The sequence below is a fragment of the Oncorhynchus kisutch genome, linkage group LG2 (genome assembly GCF_002021735.2).
Source record: "Oncorhynchus kisutch isolate 150728-3 linkage group LG2, Okis_V2, whole genome shotgun sequence".
In the NCBI taxonomy this organism is placed as follows: Eukaryota; Metazoa; Chordata; class Actinopteri; order Salmoniformes; family Salmonidae; genus Oncorhynchus; species Oncorhynchus kisutch.
In genome coordinates, this window is record NC_034175.2 from 51,330,320 (window position 1) to 51,354,357 (window position 24,038).

At 44.1% G+C, this 24,038-nt stretch overlaps 1 protein-coding gene across 1 annotated transcript in view; it reads right to left on the bottom strand.

Annotated features, from left to right (window-relative positions):
* The window catches only part of LOC109868110 (solute carrier family 49 member 4), a 65,621-nt gene that overhangs the window by 25,195 nt on the left and 16,388 nt on the right, over positions 1 to 24,038 (bottom strand). The window contains exons 3-5 of the mRNA XM_020457551.2: positions 16,487 to 16,770; positions 11,831 to 11,960; positions 3,312 to 3,420 (exon numbers count right to left, since the gene is read on the bottom strand). Coding sequence (XP_020313140.1) covers positions 3,312 to 3,420; positions 11,831 to 11,960; positions 16,487 to 16,770 — 523 coding nt within the window. The remainder of the gene's footprint in view (positions 1 to 3,311; positions 3,421 to 11,830; positions 11,961 to 16,486; positions 16,771 to 24,038) is intronic.

Genomic DNA, 24,038 nt, shown 5'->3' on the forward strand with positions numbered 1-24,038 from the left:
GGAAGTTAGTTGGTACACTGTCTGCCTGTCTGTCTGTCTGCCTGCCTGCCTGTCTGGAAGCATAACCAACCACCACTCTGACTGGGCCCATAGCCACAAAGCATTTAAGAGTAGGAGTGCTAATCTAGGATCAGGTTTCCTCTCGTATACATTATTATTTAAAAGTCAAAATCGATCCTAGCGTAACACTCCTTCTCTGAGATGCATAAAGGTTACAGTTCACCGTCTGTCTGGAGGCAGCAGAATTAACCACCACAGCTAGATGTAACTCTAGATCAGGAAAAGTACCAGGAGTTCACAACAGTGACTTTCTCAGTGCAGAAAGCCTCTCTGTAATCAGAAAGCTGAAGCCACTGCTGTGCTTTCAGGTGAAGTATCAACTTTCAGAGTGTTTTTTTCTGCGTAGCGACTTAATGTTTACTCTCCATTAACGGAGCAATTACATATGAGTGATTAACGCAGTGTGGGACCTTGTTCTTAAAGCGATGTTAATTACGTACAGCGACACAGAGCTACGTGCCTCAGGACACGGTCTTGCCAAGCTCTGGGCTGGGTGTCTGGAGGGAGGGAGGGCTCCTGCAGAGTTCAGACAATAGTCCAGGTTTACCTCAGCCTCATCTCCTCCATCCTTCCCAAGTCACGTTCCAAACTCCAGCCCCTTCAACCATCACATCCCCTCCACCTGTCCCCAGCATACTACTCTCTCATGACATATCCCCAGCTGCTGCGCCATTCTTGTCTATTATTTATAGGATCACTTCCCCGTGGGGAGAGGAGACACCGGTTGTGTCTCAAATAGCACCCTATTCCGTACATAGGCCTCTGGTAAAAAGTAGTGCACTATGGGAATAGGGTGCCATTGGGGGTGCACGCACTGTGTGGAGAGGGACGCTATGGGGTGTCACAGAATGCATTCTGTCAGCAGGAAGAAAGGGTCACCTTAGAGACACTGCAAACGGCCACTACTCATCAGCTAGGCAGCGTGGTGGTTGACACTGTTGTTGCAACTGGTGGGTGAACCACCTTAGGTTGGACAGCTACAAAATGAACAGGAAATCATCTCAGAAGGCTGGGAGGAAGGTTGGGAGTGTGGAGGTGAGGGTTTGTGTGTTCTGGGAAAGACAGGATGAAGCAGGGGTGAAAAACAAAGTAGACCACTTCACAGATTTTCTTTGTATAAAAAAAAAATGCACTGACTGCTTTGTCTGCACACACACACCCCTCCCCTGTGGGTGGATGTACTACATGGCGGAAGATTGAAACCAGTGTTTGATATCTGCAGAACAGAGCCTGTTAATGGGAATGCAGAGAACAGCACGGCCGCTGCAATGGCTGGAGGGACACGGCAGCAGTAAGATTGGCAAGTGGCATTTGAGTGGAGAAGTGGAGAGCAGCTGGGAGGTGATTGGAAGGCAGTGAAGGGGGACGAGGGGCTAAAGCAGCGCCTCTGTATTGATCGCCTCGCTGCAGAGAGAGAGAGAGAGCAGTGTCTGGGATGACAGTGGGACCGCGCAGCATGTAGTGTAGAGGGAAAGAGGGAGTGTGTGTGTGTGTATCACATCAACCACTTTGTCAGCACTGTTTTCCTCTTGATCCCTGACCTAAATATGTTTAGTATGTGTGTCAGACTGTCACATCCATAGAGATATCATTTCACACCTTATATCTACCCTCATTGTATTCCTCAATGAATGTTGCTGCTGATAGCATCTTATCAGAATATGGTCATGGTTTGTTGGTGCCAGGGCACCTTGCAGGCTGTATGGGATCGTAAGTTAGGTAGGCTAATGTGTTTTACAGTAGTGTGTGGTTTGCAATGTGAAACTCTAAAATCAAGATCAAACATAAAACATACTGAAAGTCAAACTTACACTCCTTACATTCTGAGGAGTGAATGCTGCCGTAGTGATGCATTGTAACAACTCTGTTTCTAAGTTTTGAGCCTGGGAAAAACTCTGCACAGAGTTTAGGTAAGGCAGCATCTTTGTGACACCATCTTTAGACAGCCAGATAAAGGCAACTTGGATGAGAAAAGTTCCTTAACATTTCCTTTTGACAACAAATGAAACTGTAAGACATAAAGCGTGTAAAGAATTGATGATACTCCCTGTGGGTTCTGACAGAAAGGAAAGATAGCGAAGCGAAGGTGTGTGTGTGTTATCCCACAGCTTTGTGATTTCTTCTCAAGTACCGGTCTGATGGTAACCTTGAAAAGAAGCCTCTTTTGTCTCCTTTGAGCCACTGCGATCGTGTTAAAAGTAGAGGGTGCTCTGCTCTGTATCCCAACATCTCTCCTCTCGTTCTCTCTCATCCTGGATCTCTGATGCTAATCCTGTACTGTTGAAGTGTCTGAGATGCAGCCGGTCTAATTAAGCTAAGAATCTAAAGTGTTAAGTGCCTCGCTTTCTTGACATGCTCCACATTTTCCCATATGCAAATCATGTGTTGTGGATTCCACCCATGTTTTATTAGACCCTTAAAAAGTTAGCTACACTTAGAGAAGAAGATGGTCCGATAGGAGAGGGAAGAGGACGGACCAACCAACCAAACAAGCCTATGCGGAATGGAGGATAGTTTTAAAAACTTGTAATTAGGTATTTTTTTGAGGGTGGGTTTTGAAGTTCAAAGTGGTATTCACAAGGGCCTGCTGCTTTTTAATGAGTCCAGGATGGGAAAGTAAAAAGGAATTTGTGAAGAAGATATTTTGAGTTGCCATGCTGGGCTCGAAGTTATGTCAATACTGTATGGCATGGGCCACTGGGGTTAATTATGAGTCAACATCCATTTCCGCCTGGTCATTTACAGAGTCTGAATCCCAAATGGCATCCCACTCCCTAGATAGTGCACTACTTTTGACCAAGCTCCATAGTGCACTATGTATGGAATACAGTGTTATTTGGCATGTAAACGTTCACTTCAGCAAGGGAAATTACACCTCACCCAAAATTTGCCACATCACAGGCGCTTTTAGAATGATGGGGATGATTTCAGGAAGGCTAGCAGTCCCGTTTCAGTGCTTCAATAGGTGAGCGCCAACACTGAAAGCTTTTCATTGTGTGTTGTACCAGAGCAGATCATTTGGAGGAGATTGGAAGCAGATGTTATAAATACTCTGTTGTAATAAATGCCCTTTGTAATGATCAGTTTGAACATGTCTAAATTGTCTTCCAGAACTGCTATTACTGTACTACCATTCAGAGTGAATAAAGTGAGTAATGCTAGGATAATTGGGAACAGACAATCTGTGTCTTTGGTATGTTCTAAACTCAGCGGACATGTTATGGGTGTTGGGTCAGGTGTGTGTTCTTTACCTGGCTGACTCTGGCAGGGGTGAGGATCATGTCCAGAACTCCTGACCAGCCTGCCACCACCCCTGTAGGCACCGCGTAGGCCAATGCTATCATCAGGAACCGGAAGTTACTAGAGGGAAAGAGAGAGAAACAAAGGCTTTTAGCAGCAAGTCCTATAGTATCCCTACCTAGCAAACTTTCTTCTCTCTGGTTGACAGTGTCTGGAGACCTGCCACCAGACAACCTCTTGCTTTCCTATCCTGTCAGCCCACACCACACAGCATCTCTTATTGTCAGGGAGGATCGATCCCACCTCAGTGTAGTGACAGAGAGATAAACACCTGGTCAGGAACCAGGAAGAGAAGAGCTGCCTGGCAGGCTGGCAGGGCTAGGCTGGAGGTGACACCATGATGAGGCTTGAATAAAGGGGAGAACAACAGCTATGAAATGAGATTGAGATGAAGAACCAAGATCCTTTGATGAGGTGACACCAACCACACACAGACGCGCTAAACTGATGAATCAGCCGAGGCTCAGAACAATAGAATTAACTGATCTACTTAATCATGTATTTATTCATATTAATGGGTTTGGCAATAGTAGCATGTCTACAAATAAAGTAATTTCACATCTGAGATGATGATCCGAGACAATGACTCCCTCTGATTGTTCTGTGAATCAAAAGATCCCTGGAAGGAAGGTCATTCCAAAGTCAAAAACTATTTAGCTCCATCTAATGCCCCATCTAACGTCCCCCACAAGCATACTTTCCCAGACCAGATAGTGGCATTATCGCTTTTGCTTTCAAGTAGATTAAGCCAATCCCATTTAAATCAATTCCCCAGCCCTGATTCCTCTGTGGGTCTACAAACGACACATTTACCACCTGCTGTAAACAGTTTGTTGATGGTTATGAGAACGTTCTAGGTTTATGCTCTGCCATTGAGACATTAAGAGGGTGTATCGGGTAGAACCAAGGCATCGTTCAAACAAGGGAACTAAGTGAGATGCCTACAATATGGAACAAAAGCTCATTTTGTGTGATCTCTGGCCAAGTAACAGTCTGAGATGAGAGATCAGAGGTAAATCTGTAATAAATTGTTGGAGTTGGTCATATCAATGTTGACTTTGGCCAGGTCTGTCAGTCTTTGTAAACACTGACAAACCACTAAGAGGTGGGTTATTCTCAAGCATGAATTTTACAAGATGCTAATCAAGATCATGACCACGATGCTGGTTGTTTGTCCATCAATGTGCTCCATGAATCTGTATCTCTGTGGAGGTTCTCTTCAAGGAGAATAAAACTGCAACATTGCTGTCTAAAGTGCCAGAGGAATACATTGATGTCATATAGTGCTATGCAGCAACTTGGGACAAGTTTCCTCCTCAACTTAGTTTGAAACAAAACAATAGACTTTCAAGTCTAAGTCTATGTAGCTGTGAACTAGATTTTCCTCAGAGTTGCTTTTCATCCCCCCTCCCTCCCTGAGGATGAGGAACGCCTTAAGCATTCGCCAGATGTCCCTCCGAGATACATACAGGACGCAGCCGGCATATCAATGGATGTCATGAACAAATGCATGAGTAAACGCCAGCCGTCCATCCTGAACAGAAGCTAGGAAAACAAACAGTCCTGAGAGAGAGAGAGAGAGAGAGAGACAGAGAGAGAGAGACAGAGAGAGAGAGACAGAGAGAGAGAGAGAGAGATTTCCCCTTTATGACGGCTGCTGTCACTGTCAGACCAGAAGGCTGGAGATTTAATGGTGCTGTTAGAGAGGGGTGAAGTGATGGTCCTCAAATTAAATCAGCGACATGGCAGGGACAGGGTTTTGGGGCGGAGGCGGCAGTGATGAGAACAAGGTGTTATGGATGATTGTAATTGGGCAGAGAGTGATTGGAGGGGTGCCAGACAGACAGTGTTAGCAGCTAGTTGAGACGGAGGGTTGGGGGGGGGCTCCTCTGTTAGGGGTGTCTTCTCTCTGTGTTCAGATACACAGACACACACACACACTCCTGGCTACACAGGCCTGGTGATTGGCGAGACACTCGTATAAATGCTAATAAAGCATGATGGGCTGGCACCACTCTTAACTCTCTCAGCTGATTACCTCAGTCTGTGCTGAGATGAAACTGGGATAAACAAACTCTGAGGATACAGACAGACAGGAAAACAGACTATTGGATGTATTGTATGTATCAACTAGAGGTCGACCGATTATGATTTTTCAACGCCGGTACCGATTATTGGGGGGCCAAAAAAGGCCGATACCGATTAATCGGCCGGTTTTCTTATTTTATTTGTAATAATGACAATTACAACAATACTGAATGAACACTTATTTTAACTTAATACACTGCTCAAAAAAATAAAGGGAACACTAAAATAACACATCCTAGATCTGAATGAATGATTCTTATTAAATACTTTTTTCTTTACATAGTTGAATGTGCTGACAACAAAATCACACAAAAATGATCAATGGAAATCAAATTTATCAACCCATGGAGGTCTGAATTTGGAGTCACACTCAAAATTAAAGTGGAAAACCACACTACAGGCTGATCCAACTTTGATGTAATGTCCTTAAAACAAGTCAAAATGAGGCTCAGTAGTTTGTGTGGCCTCCACGTGCCTGTATGACCTCCCTATAACACCTGGGCATGCTCCTGATGAGGTGGCGGATGGTCTCCTGGGGGATCTCCTCCCAGGCCTGGACTAAAGCATGGAGCGAGACATGATGTCCCAGATGTGCTCAATTGGATTCAGGTCTGGGGAACGGGCGGGCCAGTCCATAGCATCAATGCCTTCCTCTTGCAGGAACTGCTGACACACTCCAGCCACATGAGGTCTAGCATTGTCTTGCATTAGGAGGAACCCAGGGCCAACCGCACCAGCATATGGTCTCACAAGGGGTCTGAGGATCTCATCTCGGTACCTAATGGCAGTCAGGCTACCTCTGGCGAGCACATGGAGGACTGTACGGCCCCCCAAAGAAATGCCACCCCACACCATGACTGACCCACCGCCAAACCGGTCATGCTGGAGGATGTTGCAGGCAGCAGAACGTTCTCCACGGCGTCTCCAGACTCTGTCACGTCTGTCACATGTGCTCAGTGTGAACCTGCTTTCATCTGTGAAGAGCACAGGGCGCCAGTGGCGAATTTGCCAATCTTGGTGTTCTCTGGCAAATGCCAAACGTCCTGCACGGTGTTGGGCTGTAAGCACAACCCCCACCTGTGGACGTCGGGCCCTCATACCACCCTCATGGAGTCTGTTTCTGACCGTTTGAGCAGACACATGCACATTTGTGGCCTGCTGGAGGTCATTTTGCAGGGCTCTGGCAGTTCTCCTCCTGCTCCTCGTTGCACAAAGGCAGATCCAGGTCCTGCTGCTGGGTTGTTGCCCTCCTACGGCCTCCTCCACGTCTCCTGATGTACTGGCCTGTCTCCTGGTAGTGCCTCCATGCTCTGGACACTACGCTGACAGACACAGCAAACCTTCTTGCCACAGCTCGCATTGATGTGCCATCCTGGATGAGCTGCACTACCTGAGCCACTTGTGTGGGTTGTAGACTCCGTCTCATGCTACCACTAGAGTGAAAGCACCGCCAGCATTCAAAAGTGACCAAAACATCAGCCAGGAAGCATAGGAACTGAGAAGTGTTCTGTGGTTATCACCTGCAGAACCACTCCTTTATTGGGGGTGTCTTGCTAATTGCCTATAATTTCCACCTGTTGATTGTGTGATTGACTTGGAGTTACATTGTGTTATTTAAGTGTTCCCTTTATTTTTTTGAGCAGTGTATAATACATCAGTAAAAATCAATTTAGCCTCAAATAAATAATGAAACACGTTCAATTTTATTTAAATAATGCAAAAACAAAGTGTTGAAGTAGAAAGTAAAAGTGCAATATGTGCCATGTAAGAAAGCTTACGTTTAAGTTCCTTGCTCAGAACATGAGAACATATGAAAGCTGGTGGTTCCTTTTAGCATGAGTCTACAATATTCCCAGGTAAGAAGTTTTAGGTTGTAGTTATTATAGGAATTATAGGACTATTTCCCTCTATACCATTTGTATTTCATTAACCTTTGACTATTGGATGTTCTTAAAGGCACTTTAGTATTGCCAGTGTAACAGTATAGCTTCCGTCCCTCTCCTCGCTCCTCCCTGGGCTCGAACCAGGAACACAACGACAACAGCCACCCTCGAATCAGCATTACCCATGCAGAGCAAGGGGAACAACCACTCCAAGTCTCAGAGCGAGTGACATTTGAAACGCTATTAGCGCGCACCCCGCTAACTAGCTAGCCATTTCACATCGGTTACAACAGCCTCATCTCAGGAGTTGATAGGCTTGAAGTCATAAACAGCGCAATGCTTGACGCACAACGAAAAGCAGCTGGCAAAACGCATGAAAGTGATGTTTGTTGTATGCTCAGTCAGATTATATGCCACGCAGGACATGCTAGATAAACTAGTAATATCATCAACCATGTGTAGTTAACTAGTGATTATGATTGATTGATTGTTTTTTATAAGATAAGTTTAATGCTAGCTAGCAACTTACCTTGGCTTACTGCATGCGCGTAACAGGCAGTCTCCTTGTGGAGTGCAACGAGAGGCAGGTGATTGGATCACCCGAGCTGACAAGGTAAAAATCGGTCGTTCTGCCCCTGAACGAGGCAGTTAACCCACCGTTCCTAGGCCGTCATTGAAAATAAGAATGTGTTCTTAACTGACTTGCCTAGTTAAATAAAGATTATAAAGGTGTAAAGAAAAAAGAAAAAAATAAAATAAAAATAAAAAACTGCCAAATCAGGGCCCAAAAATACCGATTTCCGATTGTTGAACTTGAAATCGTCCCAAATTAATCAGCCACTCCGATTAATCGGTCGACCTCTAGTATCAACAGTAGGATTGCTGAGGATCAGGTCACCCCTGTCCATTCATTACAATCAATGAGGCAAAACTGATCCTGGATTGGCACTCCTACTCCTATCCACTGTAAGAGAGTGTACCCCAGTACCCTGTCCTGTGGTACTTGGGCTTGGAGGAGTCTAGACGAGAGAGAGTGTTATAGACTCATAAAAGTGACTTGCCCTCTCTCTCCAGCTACCAGCTGCTACTGTATTATTAACCTTGCTGTGATGGCGGCCTGGCGGGAAATCAATATACTTGCACCTTTTTCCGGCCCACAGCTTATTTAGATTACTGTATAGTAAGGTTTTGTCCCAAATGGCACCCTATTCTCTATGTAGTGCACTATAGCCCATAGGGCTCTGGTCAAAAGTGGTGCACTATATAGGGAATAGGGTGCTATTCCCTTACTTGTGCCTAAGTAAGCACAGCACAGGGCAAAGCGCCGGAGGGTGAAATATTCTGGGGAGCCACGAAGCCAGCAGCATCATCAGCTAAGTGCCATTTGTCCTTGGCAGGTCTTGGCTGGAGTTCAATGCATCAGAATGAGCAGGATAGAACCTTCCTAGGCAAAATGACTCATACAACTCACTCAGACAGCTGTGCCAGTTCCTTTCCATAGCTTTAAAATCCTCTATATTTATGACATCAACCAACTTCAATTCTGTCTGTTTGTATTTACATTAAAAAACAAATCTACTCCCTGTTTCTTTTCAAATTGCTATTCACATTTAATACTCAGGTCCACCACTACTCCACTAGAACTGACACCAATCTCCACACCTCTTTTTCCCGTAGAAGCCTAGGCCAATTTTCCATCTCCTACAGAGGTCCATCTCCTACAGAGGTCCATCTCCCACAGAGGTCCATCTCCCACAGAGGTCCATCTCCCACAGAGGTCCATCTCCCACAGAGGTCCATCTCCCACAGAGGTCCATCTCCCACAGAGGTCCATCTCCTACAGAGGTCCATCTCCTACAGAGGTCCATCTCCTACAGAGGTCCATCTCCTACAGAGGTCCATCTCCCACAGAGGTCCATCTCCCACAGAGGCCCATCTCCCACAGAGGTCCATCTCCCACAGAGGTCCATCTCCCACAGAGGTCCATCTCCTACAGAGGCCCATCTCCTACAGAGGTCCATCTCCTACAGAGGTCCATCTCCCATAGAGGTCCATCTCCCATAGAGGTCCATCTCCTACAGAGGTCCATCTCCTACAGAGGCCCATCTCCTACAGAGGCCCATCTCCTACAGAGGCCCATCTCCTACAGAGGCCCATCTCCTACAGAGGCCCATCTCCTACAGAGGCCCATCTCCTACAGAGGCCCATCTCCCATAGAGGTCCATCTCCTACAGAGGTCCATCTCCCATAGAGGTCCATCTCCGACAGAGGTCCATCTCCTACAGAGGTTCATCTCCTACATAGGTTTTTGGAACAGTTTCCTGGAACACCTCAAGCACTGCAACTCTATGCACTGTACTTTAATTTTCTTTTGACTTCTTTACCCGCTTGTTCATCATCTATTTTGCTACTTATTTTTCTATGGTTTTGTTTTCTAAACATTGAAAGGGAGGTGTCTACAAGCCCGTCTGGGTTTCTTACCTCTCCTGCATATTATTTTAGATTGCCTTTTAAACCTTCATCCTTTTGTTTTGTATTTGTAAATAATTATAGTGGGACCATTAGCAATACTAATGCTGCTAACTAACGTCATTACTATTCCAAGAGTAGTTGTCAGGTAGTACTGAGAACTTCTCTACATGTGTGGAGAGCTGGGCTGTGTCCCAAATGACGAAGGTTGGCATTTATTGTCAAGACTCGTGTACTGGAGGCAGCTCTGCAGAGTGGTCCCTAGCTGGCACAGCCACTGTTATAACATCAGATTTTAAACCAAACCATCACCTAACCCTAAATTAAGACCAAAAAGCTAATTTTGGTTTCATGAATTTCTATAATTTCAACTTTTGATTTTACAGCGGCACAATCTAGCAGAACTCGCTCAGTTCTGCCTCCAGGGCAAGATTCTTTACAAATCAAAAGACAGCCATCGCGGTCTCCCAGAAGCTTGGCTTCATGACAAACGTCAACCTGCCCAAAGGGCACCGTATTCCCTATTAGTGCGTTACTTTAGACCAGAGGTCTTTAGACCCTGGTCAAAAGTAGTGCACTGTAAAGGGAATGTGGTGCCATTTGGGACACACACCTGCTCTGTGTTGTGATGAGGCTCTGCATCAGACCTGAACAGATGGGTTAACCTATCAAGCTCCAGATCATTAACTATGGTTCAAACTCTCTCACCAACAGGAGTGGAAGAAAGGGCAAAAGTGGTGGCTTAGAATCCAGCTCAAGACCTAACTCTGGGAAACACTGGTACAACAGAAGTGGAAAGGCTGGCTTAGAAGGAAGGATACAACTCAAGACCTAGCTAACTCTGGGAAACACTGGTACAACAGAAGTGGTAAGTCTGGCTTAGAAGGAAGGATACAACTCAAGACCTAGCTAAATTCAGAAAACAGAATGTTGCTGCTAACCCAAGTTTATCTTTCTTTGAAGAGTGGAACTTACACACATAAGGCCAAGCTTTTATTTTTTTCCCTTCCGTCTACAATCCTCAGCCAGACAGCTACTGATGCTGCTTGAGTGTGAAATAGGTCAGACTGGCCACTGGAAGGCTGCCTATCAGTGGGACTCCAGATGTGTGTGTGTGTATGCATGCGTGCATCAGACAGTGTCTTCATTGGGTTTATGTCAGCTTGACTGGTATTATCCCTCTCTTGAAGCTGTGTGCTTTGCAGGGAGTTTGTTATTGTTAATCAGAGAGAGTCAGTGAGAACTAGGGAGGGAGGGAGGGGGGGAGGAGATAGAGAGAGAGAGAGAGAGAGAGAGAGAGAGAGAGAGAGAGAGAGAGAGAGAGAGAGAGATAAAGTGAGTGAGTGAGCAAGTGATAGACAGAGGGAGAGAAAAGGACAGAGCAAGAGAGAACGAGAAAAATAAAAAGAATAAGAGAGATAGAGAGGAAGAGAGAGAAAAAGAAAGAGTGCTCCGTCTGGCTGGGGGGGGTGGACTGTAGGGAGTTCAACCAGCCTGCTCACTGGCGGTCTGTCCACAGCCCAGCGCGTGATCCCCGGCCCACAGACAGTGCATTCTGAATGCAGGCTGTATGAGCATGTTACATGACCATGGCCTCCAGAGAACCCTGGCTATGTGAGCATGTTACATGACCATGGCCACCAGAGAACCCTGGCTATGTGTGGATGAGGAGAAGAGGATGATGATGATCTATTTATTCAGCAGGGCCAGGGGAATCTTATGACTGTGTAATTAATCTAGGGGGAGAGAGGATGTCTTTGATGCACATTAACCAGCAGGCCCAACAGATGGCGCATGGCAGAGGAACAAGACCCCTTCATTTAATTTCTCCATACCCACTAATCAAACAGACCCATTCATTCCTTCCTCATCTCAAAGTTAAAACAGGACAAGGCATGTTGAGAGGCGACCGAGGACACCCCAGGCCCTTTTGTGACAGTTGTGATGAATCATTTTAATCATTTTAAGGTCTAATAAAAAAATGACCACTTAAGGTGTGTGATGATGGCAAAGGACCCGACAGTACATACCTGAGTAGTCTGCAGATGCTGCTCCTGTAGCTGAGTCTCTGGCTGGCAGCAGCCACACTGGGAGGCATGGGGGGTCGGGAGGGGAAGTAGAGCAGCACCGCAGCAAACAGCATCGCCACCACACCAAACTCTTTATTTCAGGAGGGACACAGAGACACAGGAAAAGACAGATCAGTAGCTTATTAACACAGTCAAATAGAAGGGTTATTATTGGTTTACTACCTACCTGAACTCAGTCAATGTGTCACCAAAACCATTCCACCCAGAATCACATGTCTCTGATTCCACCCTACTTTGAGATAGAACTGTGTAGGACTGGCAGAGCACAGAATCTGAGGACATACGTGCCTTCAGAAACTATTCACACCTCTTAACCTTTTACACATTTTATTGTGTTACAGCCTGAATTTAAAATGGATTAAATTGAGATATTTTGTTACTGGCCTACACACAATACCCAATAAACTCAAAGTAAAATTATGTTTTTAGAAAAGTATAAAAAATGAAAAGCTGAAATGTCTTGAATCAATAAGAATTCAGCCCCTTTGTTATGGCAAGCTTAAATAAGTTCAGGAGTAGAAATGTGCTTAACATGTCACATAATAAGGTTCGCTTCGAGGCAAGTAACACTGAAACATGCATAAGAGCATCAGCTGTTCCAGACGACTGTGTGATCACGATCTCCGCAGCCGATGTGAGTAAGACCTTAAAACAGGTCAACATTCACACGGCCGCAGGGCCAGACGTATTACCAGGACGTGTACTCCGAGCTGAACAACTGGAAAGTGTTTTCACTGACATTTTCAACCTCTTCCTGTCTGAGTATGTAATACCAACATGTTTCAAGCAGACCATCATAGTCCCTGTGTCCAAGAACACTAAGGTAACCTACCTAAATTACTACCGACACGTAGCACTCAGGTCTGTAGCCATGAAATGCTTTGAAAGGCTGGTAATGGCTAACATCAATACCATCATCCCAGAAACCCTAACACACTCCAATTTGCATACTGTACCAACAGATCCACAGATGATGCAATCTCTATTGCACTCCATACTGCCCTTTCCCACCTGGACAAAAGGAACACCTACGTGAGAATGCTATTCATTGACAGCTCAGCATCCAACACCATAGTGCCCTCAAAGCTCATCACTAAACTAAGGACCCTGGGACTAAACACCTCCCTCTGCAACCAGATCCTGGACTTCCTGACGGGCCACCCCCAAGTGGTAAGGGTAGGTAACAACACAACTGCCACGCTGATCTTCAACACGGGGGCCCCTCAGGGGTGCGTGCTCAGTCCCCTCCTGTACTCCCTGTTCACTCATGACTGCACGACTCCAACACCATCATTAAGTTTGCCGATGACAACACTGGTAGGCCTGATCACCGACAACGATGAGACAGCCTATAGGGAGAAGGTCAGAGACCTGACTGTGTGGTGCAAGGAAAACAACTTCTCCCTCAACGTGATCAAGACAAAGGAGATGATTGTGGACTACAGGAAAAGGAGGACAGAGCATGCCCCCATTCTCATCGACGAGGCTGTAGTGGAGCAGGTTGAGAGCTTCAAGTTCCTTGGCGTCCACATCACCAACAAACTAACATGGTCCAAACACACCAAGACAGTCGTGAAGAGGGCACGGCAATGCCCATTCCCCCTCAGGATACTGATAAGATTTGGCATGGGTCCTTAGATCCTCAAAAGGTTCTACAGCTGCACCATCGAGAGCATCCTGATGGGTTGCATCACTGCCATGTATGGCAACTGCTCGGCCTCCAACCACAAGGCACTACAGAGGGTAGTGCATATGGCCCAGTACATCACCGGGGCCAAGCTTCCTGCCATCCAGGACCTCCATATCAGGTGGTGTCAGAGGAAGGCCCTATAAATTGTCAAAGACTCCAGCCACCCTAGTCATAGACTGTTCTCTCTGCTACCACACTGCAAGCGGTACCGGAGCGCCATGTCTAGGTCCAAGAGGCTTCTAAACAGCTTCTAGCCCCAAGCCATAAGACTCCTGAACATCTAATCAAATGGCTACCCAGGCTATTTGTTATTTGTATCTCTTACTTTTTGGGGTGGGGAAATTTCTTAAAACTGCATTGTTGGTTAAGTAAGCATTTCACTATAAAGTCTACACCTCTTGTATTCGGCGCATGTCACAAATACTATTTGATTTTAATAAGTTGCATGGACTCACTCTGTGTGGCATAATAATGTTTAACAATGATTTTTGAATGACTACCTCATCTCTGTACCCCACACATACAATTACCTGTAAGGTCCCTCAGTCGAGCAGTGAATTTCAAACACAGATTCAACCACAAAGACCAGGGAGGTTTTCCAATGCCTTGTAAAGAAGGGCCCCTATTGGTAGATAGCTAAATAAATAAAAATAAAGCAGATACTGAATATCCCTTTGAGCATGGCGAAGATATTAATTACACTTTGGGTGGCGTATCAATATACCCAGTCATTACAAAGATACAGGCGTCCTTCCTAATTCAGTTTCTGGAAAGGAAGGAAACCTCTCAGGGATTTCACCATGAGGCCAATGGTGACTTTAAAACAGTTGCAAAAGTTGAATGTCTGTGATAAGAGAAAACTGAGGATGGATCAACAACATTGTAGTTACTCCACAATACTAACCTAAATGACAGAGAGAAAAGAAGGAAGCCTGTACAGAAGACAAATATTCCAAAGCCTGTATCCTGTTGCAATAAGGCACTAAAGTAAAAGTGTGTGTTATGCATGTGGCAAATCCAACACAACATATTACAGACTACTACTCTCCATATTTTCAAGCACATTGGTGGCTGTATCATGTCATGTGTATGTTTGTAATCATTAAGGACTAGGGAGTTTTCAGTATAAAAAAAGAAACAGAATGGAGCTAAGCACAGGCAAATTCCTAGTGGAAAATCTGGTTCAGTCTGCTTTCCACGACTGGGAGACAAACTGACCTTTCAGCGGGATAATAACCTAAGAGACAAGGCCAAATCTACACTGGAGTTGCACCAAGAAGACAGTGAATGTGGGTGGCCGAGTTACAGATTTGACTTCAATTTACTTAAAAATCTATGGTAATACCTGAAAATGGTTGTCTAGCAATGATCAACAACCAATTTGACAGAGCTTGAAGAATTTTGAAAAGAATAATGGGCAAATGTTGCACAATCCAGGTGTGGAAAGCTCTTACAGACTTACCCAGAAAGACTCACAGCTGTAATCGCAGCTGAAAGTACTTCTAAAAAGTATTGCCTCAGGGGTGTGAATCCTTATGTAAATGAAATGTTTCTGTATTTAATTTTCAATAAATTTGCTAACATTTCTAAAAACATGTTTTCACTTTGTCATTATGGGGTACTGTGCGTAGAAAGGTGGGGGGGGGATATATTTAATCAATTTTGAATTCAGGCTGTAACAACAAAATGTGGAATAAAGGGGTATGAACACTTCCTGAAGGCAATGTAGAGTTCCAGGCCTGCTCTATTGCAGATGCCCAGATTAGTCAATTAAGAGACAAGCGGCTTATCAGAGAGCTGGGCCTGGGACTACATCACTCAGCTGGCACAGAGACTGTAGAGGTCTCTGATACTCTCTCTGTCAGCATGCCCTAAAGACCCTGCCTTCCAGACAAGCTCCTAAATCCACCAACCCCTTTCACTGGGCTTGGCCTGGCCTGGGCAACCAAACAGGACCCATTTCTCTTTGAAAGTCCACAGCATTTTTAGTCTGTCCATTTCCCAAAAAGTACCACCAGAATCATAAATCATGCTTTTTCCTATCATAATGTGCAGTTTGATTGGACAGCAGCTGCATTTTTACTCTCTGGCTGGCACAGGACAGGGTCCATGCCAGATCACATTGATTTTTCAAACCAAAACACTTGGCACAACTGTTGATTGCTGCTTTTCTATAGTGCAGGTGTGACTGCGGAAGTGTATAATTTATTCTCCTCAGAGGAGCAGGAGGAAAACGTCAATGAATTTAATTCCATCTAAATGCTTTCTGACCTCTAAAGCTCTCAGTTCAGGAAATGTGTCAGTTTTGTCCTTTGAAATGTAATACTAATAGTTAACACAAAGCCTCAATCTACTATTGTTGGGGATGATGTTTTTTTCTTTCTTTAAATGCTTTAATTTTCTGAATCAGTTAAGCAGAACAGGCTAAGCCTCCATCTTTTTATGGCATCCAGTTCTGTTCTGAATGTTATATTGTTGAGACGTTTGAGTCTGATATTTGCGTGATGAGACAGACAGTCGCATCACTTTCAGCTGATTGTATTTCTCTCCCTGGACTAGACAGGGCAGACATGATCCAGAGATTATCTGCTATTGATTCCTGTTGGGTAATGATGAATGACTGAGAGGCTGCGGTGCTGTCAGTACCTACCTGCATACATAACATGAGAAGATATTCAGCTACTCAATTGAGCCATAGAGTTGCTGAATATCTTCTCATCTTCAGTATGCGCCAGTGTTTCAAAGTGAGGTAGAGACCGCATTTCTTTTTCTCAGTACCTGCCTGCATACATAACCATTTGGATCTTGTCTCTTATGTATCTGAATAACACTTCACAGTATGGCTCCTTATAAAAGCTTTATGAATGCATACATTACAGCTACATAAGATATTAGAACATCAGTACCTGCATACAAAACCAGTTGGATTCTGTCTCGTATGTGGTTCATCTGGGTGTCTGTCGAGACGTCGGCTCGGTTCACCATGGCACGTGTTGTGTCGTTGGGGGCGGGCACAAGCAGTGGGCCGACAATGAAGGAGCACGCCGCCCCCAGGTAGCTCACCAATGAGGCGACAGCGGTGGCTGTGGCTCGTTGGTCCGGAGCGAACCATGTGGTGGAGAGGAGGGGGCCGGCACTCATTATGGTTGGACCAGCCAAACCATTCAGCAGCTGACCGGCGTGTATTAACCTGCAGAGAGGATCAGGAGGGAAACATGAAACATTAATATCACATTATGCATATAGACAACAGATGCAATGTAGCCAGACAGTGTAACCAGAGAGATGCCATTAACTAGAAAGAATCCATTTCCCTCAGCATGTTTCTATGTGAGAAACTACCTGCAATTTTCATTCTAGTGTTAGCCTATAGGGAAAAGGAGTTTAAAAAAATGAATAAATATAATTCTACATATTTAAAAAATATATCTCTATGGGTATGGTTATTTCTTTCTTTCTTCTTCTTTCTATTTACTCCTGTCGGAGTCAGGATTCTCTCATGAAGTCTGAGTCCTGCTGCTGCAGTGTGAGATCGGAGTCATCCCCTGGGCCCTGCCAGCCCTTCCCAAACCAGTGTGTCTGAGTGGCAATAGAAAACATCATCTAAACAGGGGTGGACAAACTACGGATCTGGCCCACGAACCCATTCAATCAGAACCGAAGGAGGTTTGACGTAATTTCCTTTTTTAAATATATACACTGGGGCAAAAAAGTATTTAGTCAGCCACCAATTGTGCAAGTTCTCCCACTTAAAAAGATGAGAGAGGCCTGTCATTTTCATCATACACTTCAATGATGACAGACAAAATGAGAAAAAAAAGAAAAAAAAAATCACATTGTAGGATTTTTAATTAATTAATTTGCAAATTATGGTGGAAAATAAGTATTTGGTCAATAACAAAAGTTTATCTCAATACTTTGTTATATACCCTTTGTTGGCAATGACAGAGGTCAAACGTTTTCTGTAAGTCTTCACAAGGTTTTCACACAATGTTGCTGGTATTTTGGCCCATTCCTCCATTTTGTTTCTGGTGTCCTTTGACAGCTCTTTGGTCATGGCCAAAGTGGAGTTTGGAGTGTGACTGTTTGAGGTTGTGGACAGGTGTCTTTTATACTGATAACAAGTTCAAACAGGTGTCATTAATACAGGTAACGAGTGGAGGACAGAGGAGCCTCTTAAAGAAGAAGTTACAGGTCTGTGAGAGCCAGAAATCTTGCTTGTTTGTAGGTGACCAAATACTTATTTTCCACCATAATTTGCAAATAAATTCATAAAAAATCCTACAATATGATTTTCTGGAATTTCTTTTCTCATTTTGTCTGTCATAGTTGAATTCTACCTATGATGAACATTACAGGCCTCTCTCATCTTTTTAAGTGGGAGAACTTGCACAATTGGTGGCTGACTAAATACTTTTTTGCCCCACTGTATTATTTGTATTATTTAAAAAACACTACAGGCCACTCTTGAACGTCTAAAACTAGATAGGATAGTAAGTATGTCGGATTTACAATGGACCTATATATTTTCAAATAACTTCCCTTTTCTGGCCAAATTGCTTTTGACAACAACAACAAAAAACAAAAAAGCTTGCGACCATCCACTGAATTTTGAAGCCCAACGAGGCCCGAAACAAAATTGCCCACCTCTGGTGCAAATCCTTTAATGATTTTCATTATTAGCATTAATGTGGGTATGATTTAAGATAAAATGGTTATCTTTCCAGATAGAAGCTTCTTCAGCTTGGTAAATGTACAATAACTCTTTGAAAAGATTAAAAGGCAGGCAACAAAGGTGAGACTAAAAAAAAACTATTAAGAACCTGTGCATCTTCTTTGCTGAGTCTTATCTCGAGGAAAAGAACACAGCACTAATATTGACAGACATTCTGCTACAGTCCTGGCACCCGTAAACCAGTCGAACACTGCTGTCTGCCTTGAGTTCAAACCAGATAAGCTCATAGCAGAAGACAAAGAGCTGTCAACGCTGGCAAGACAGATCGATGGAAGTGTAGCTATCCCATATCTCCTCCTGAGATCTTCTCAAACGACAGTTAACTCCCCCCTCCCTCCATCTCCTACAATACTCTCCCTCACTTCTCTCATGTCTCTCTCCCTCTCCCACTGCTTTCCCTCAATCCCATTCACCTTCCTCCTCTCTCTCCCTCCCCTCACTTAACAAACTCCTTCTCCAGCTCTCTCTTCCTTCCCCCCAGTCTCTCTCCCTCCTCCACACTCCCTCCATCTCGCACCCGTCCCCAGTCTCCCTCCCTCTCACGCTGTGATCATTCATTCCATTCAAGTCAAACAGAATGATCAAAATAATTAAAAGATTTATGGTGCCCGCTTGTCCACAAATCTATCTTCCAACTTGTACACTTGATGACAACACATCATAAAACTGACCTGCTGATAATTCAAAATCTTTTGGATTACTTTCCCTTTAAGAGGCATTAGAAGACAAAAAGGATCCATCAAACGCATTTGGTGTGTCATCATAGTGGTCTCTGACTTGTGATCAGACTCACTCAGGTGGAATAAATTAAAACTCGCACCTTTTTTCAATGCCTGAATTGAATGTCATTGAGAAAACAGAAAGGTGTCAATGTTTTCGGAATCCAAAAAGTAATCTAGTTTTTCAATAGTATCTGTAATCTGATTACAATATTTTTGCTGGTAACATAACTGATTGAAGTTAGTTTTAATCAGATCACATGAGTAACTCTCCAACCCTGGGTGTGGAAGAGTGGAAGAGGGGAGGATGGAGGGAGGGCAGTCGTTCTGCGAGAGATGATTCACTTAATGTATATTGATGAACCCTGTCAGAGAAAATCTCATTGCTCTGAGACCAAGCCAGCCCAGCGTGCGAGTAAGTCAGTTAGATATACGATATGCTCATGTCTCTAACCTGGCACTGTGCGACAGAAATGATACCACTGCCACTTCCAGATACCTGATCGAATCTAATGTGTCAGAGTGTGGCACAATCAGAGAGGCCATGGCAGTATCATTGGCACAGTGGCAAAGTTTGCAGTTGGTACAGGGACACAACACGTCATGGTTGTGTGTGTGTGTGTGTGTGTGTGTGTGTGTGTGTGTGTGTATGTGTGTGTAGCCAATCAACGAGACAAAGATATTTCTGAGAGAGAACCTTTGCATCAGTTTTCTCTGTATTTGCAAACATTTGAGCATTGCCTGCTTTAATTCAAGAGTTATCATATTGGTGCTCGGACCTCTGTCAAATTAGTGACCATTGTAATGGTGTCTTGTCTTTTATCCTCCTCCCCTGCCCTGGCCTCTTTTCAGATATTCTGACTCACACAAAGATCGCCTTCAGGTACGTTTCCTTACTTGAACTACACCAGAGAGCAGCTCTGACAACAGGAAGGTGTTTCAATCTCACAACCCACTCCCTTTGATTCTCAGAAATGAGCTCCAAACTGAACAAAGTTTACCCTCCAGAGCATATGGTGAAGAAATACGCCCATCGAACATGAAACGATTGTTCTCCCTCTTTAAAAATATGATCTAGTGCGTGCTGTCAGGGGAGCCATCCTGTTTCTAAATCAATCTTTAGGAGGGGGTGAAAATCAAAGACTGTTTGATCGCTGGCTGGGATGCACTTGAACTCACTCAGCTCCTTTCAGATTCTCTCCTTTTCTATCTTCACCTCTTCTTCTCCGCTCCTGTCCTCCTCTCAGCTTCCTTCCTCTTCTCCTCCTCTCCGCTCCTGTCCTCCTCTCAGCTTCCTTCCTCTCCTTTTCTATCTTCACCTCTTCTCCTCCTCTCTTCTCTCAGCTCCTGTCCTCATCTCAGCTTCCTTCCTCTTCTCCTCCTCTCAGCTCCTGTCCTCATCTCAGCTTCCTTCTTCTCCTTTTCTTTCTCCTCTCAGCTTCCTACCTCTCATTTTCTATCTTCACCTCTTCTCCTCTCGTCTCCTGTCCTCCTCTCAGCTTCCTTCTTCTCCTTTTCTATCTTCTCCTGTCCTCTCTCAGCTTCCTTCCTCTCATTTTCTATCTTCTCCTGTCCTCTCTCAGCTTCCTTCCTCTCATTTTCAATCTTCACCTCTTCTCCTCTCTTCTCCTGTCCTCCTCTCAGCTCACTTCCTCTCAGCTCCTCTCCTCCTACTTTCCTTTCCTCTCCTATCTGCTCCTCTTTCCTTTACTTCCCTGACCTCTCCCCTCTTCTACCCTGTCTTCTCTCCCCGTTCATCTCCTCTTATTCCCACGGACCTCGCAACAGATCAGCAGAACCTCTTACCATTGGTCGTATCTACAATCACCGTCGTAGACCCAGCAGCACCCACACTTGACGTTTCAAGAGAGATGGAAATTGAATATTTATGTGTGTGTGAGACAAGTACATGGCAGCAGCATGGGTAAAAATAACACAAACCCCATGTCTCAGATCTCGAACTGTGCAGCCATAGACCTGTGTGCAGCAGCAGCAGCAAACGCAATGCAATGAGGGACACCTGCTGGTGACTTGGGGATCTGTTTCTGAATAGATCATAGGCTGCTAGATACACAGCTCAATAAGTCTTTACTGTTCAGTGGAAATATTAAGGAATCATATACGCCTGAGTGAAAGTGTCAGAGGTTACCTCAGGTTATCTGTTCTGATCTCCAAAGGTCAGAACAATTTTAAGCCCTCTGAGAAACTTCATAAATCTTTATGATTTAAATGCACAGTGGCTGCTTGCTCAGGAACCGCACAACTCACAGAACAGTACGGTTGCCATGGTATGAGGGAGGTATTCCACTTGCATGGCATAAGGATCTACCTTCCCTCTAGGAGTATATTTTGACATCACTAACGCGTTTTCATAAAAGGCACAAAGTTGATCCTAAAATCCTCCCTTACTGGCATCACAACTGTTACATACTACAACTATAAACATAGGTTGACAGGAATTAGTACAGGAGTTAGGCGTGGTAAGCGTGTCTTGAATTGTTTGTCCCGTATAGGCTAGATGTATAACGTAATCACCGGAACTGTGAGAGGAGAGACACCTTCTCAGGGATAGTGCTTTACATAGATGGGTGTTAAACCTTTACGTATTGGCACTTTATCACCTCGATAGCAACACTTTCTGGGTCTCAGTTGGATGCGGAGATCTTATAATCACAACAGCACTCCACAGAGAACTTCGTCTGCAGAGTGCGGTTGTGTAGGCATCCTTACTGCCTGCAATGTAACGCTCCTCCATGAGAACCGCCTCTCTTGTTTGATGGTGTATGCCTCAGTGTGACCCTGTATTTCTCATATGACAAAGTACAACAGCATATGCCCTCTTCAGCCACGTAGGCATAGTCACTGTAAAAACGTCCACACCAACACCATATATATTATGTCATGCTTATGAATGACCCTAGGCCAAGGACATGTAGTGTCAAGTTAGCTTTATGCAGATCTCTAGTCTAGTACGTACACACACACACACACACACACACACACACACACACACCTATTCTGTTGTTCCATACTCAGCTGCCCTCTGAAGCATAGAGGTGACAGGGAGAATGAAGACTTGTGGGGCATGAAGAGGTTGTTGTCAGTTAAATGCAGTAAAGGCACATAGCCTTAGCCTGGTCCCAGATATGTGTTGCAGCATAAACAGATTTGGGACCAGACTTTACAAAGCCTGGGGAAAACACAATATACAAGTTTATACTTTCTTCAAACACCTTTATATAATTTTCTACAATGAAGGAATCATTCATGAGTCTCATTTCCTAAGTATCTCTCCTAAAACAAGAGCCAATCTTTCCAATTTATTTTAGACTTTAGTCCGTATTAATATTGCAATAAACTTAACTAAATGGTCTCATTTTACAGACCCAATCAGACTCCGAGAAAATGTGCCGTTAGAATACAATGAGTTTTTACCTAACCTTTGGGAGCACAATTAACAAACCTAACATCATAAATTCAGTTGGTGAAAGTGCTATACACCTCATTAAGGGAATACAATTTCCTTCCTCAATTGAAATACCCTTCATGTATCACCTGAATCGAGGTCATTGTGGAGCCTAATAAGAAATACGTGGCAGATGAACAATAGAGCAGGTAGGATAATAAAAGTACCTTCATACCTAAAGTAATCCAGATAACCTTGCCTAGGCCTCCTTTAAACACACAGATGCTTTTTTAGAAAGTGGAGGAAATATTGACTATATTTTTTAAGAGAGCAATGGAAGAAAGGACATGGTTTCCTTCTGGGGGGTTTTCAGCTGGTGGAAATAAGGATGGCAGAAATGACAGTGTGAATGAAAGCAGTAGCCAAAAAGAGCAACAAAGTGAAGCATCCACACAATTTAACTATTAAAATAGAATTCAAATTTTTAGGAGGAAACGGTGAGCCTCAATCCCATTCCAGGTCTCTGCTATTGTGAGGCATTCAAAACGAGCAGGAACTATTTCAATGTGACAGTTCAATAGGAGTGTAAAACAAGTGGTTCATGAATTCTTTCATCCATCAAAACTATGCTCAACTCGATGGGTCCTTTCTTTCCTCCCTAAAGCTGCAATTTAAAAGCAGAAACAAGCAAATTACCATAGCTATTCAAATGATTTGTAATTTTAATAAATATACAATTCTGTGTAGCCTACGTTTGATCTGAGTAGCCTACGTTTGATCTGAGTTTTCTAGAGAAATAATCTCACAACATTATGGGTCATGATCTTGTATCGAAACTCATGCCAGAGTACAGTGCATTCGGGAAAGTCTTCAAACTTCGACTTTTTCCACATTGTTACTTTACAGCCTTATTCTAAAATGGATTAAATAAATAAAAAATCCTAAATCTACACACAATACCCCATAATGACAAAGCAAAAACAGGTTTTTCGAATCTATTGCAAATTCATTACAAATAAAAACAGAAAAACCTTATTTAAATAAGTATTCAGACCCTTTGCAACGAGACTCGAAATTGAGTTTAGGTGCAACCTGTTTCCATTGACCATCCTTGAGATGTTTCTACAACTTGATTGGAGTCCAACTGTGGTAAATTCAATTGACTGGACATGATTTTGAAAGGCACATACCTGTCAGAGTTGACAGTGCATGTCAGAGCAAAAACCAAGCCATGAGGTCGAAGGAATTGTCCGTAGAGCTCCGAGACAGGATTGTGTCGAGACACAGATCTTGGGAAGGTCTCCAAAAACACAGTGGCCTCCATCATTCTTAAATGGAAGAAGTTTGGAACCACCAAGACTCTTCCTAGAGCTGGCCACCTGGCCAAACTCAGCAATCGGGAGAGAAGGGCTTTGGTCAGGGATGTGACCAAGAACGTGATGGTCACTCTGACAAAGTTCCTCTGTGAAGATGGGAGAACCTTCCAGAAGGACAGCCATCTCTGCAGCACTCCGCCAATCAGGCCTTTATGGTAAACTGGCCAGACGGAAGCCACTCCTAAGTAAAAGGCATATGACAGCCCTCTTGGAGTTTGCCAA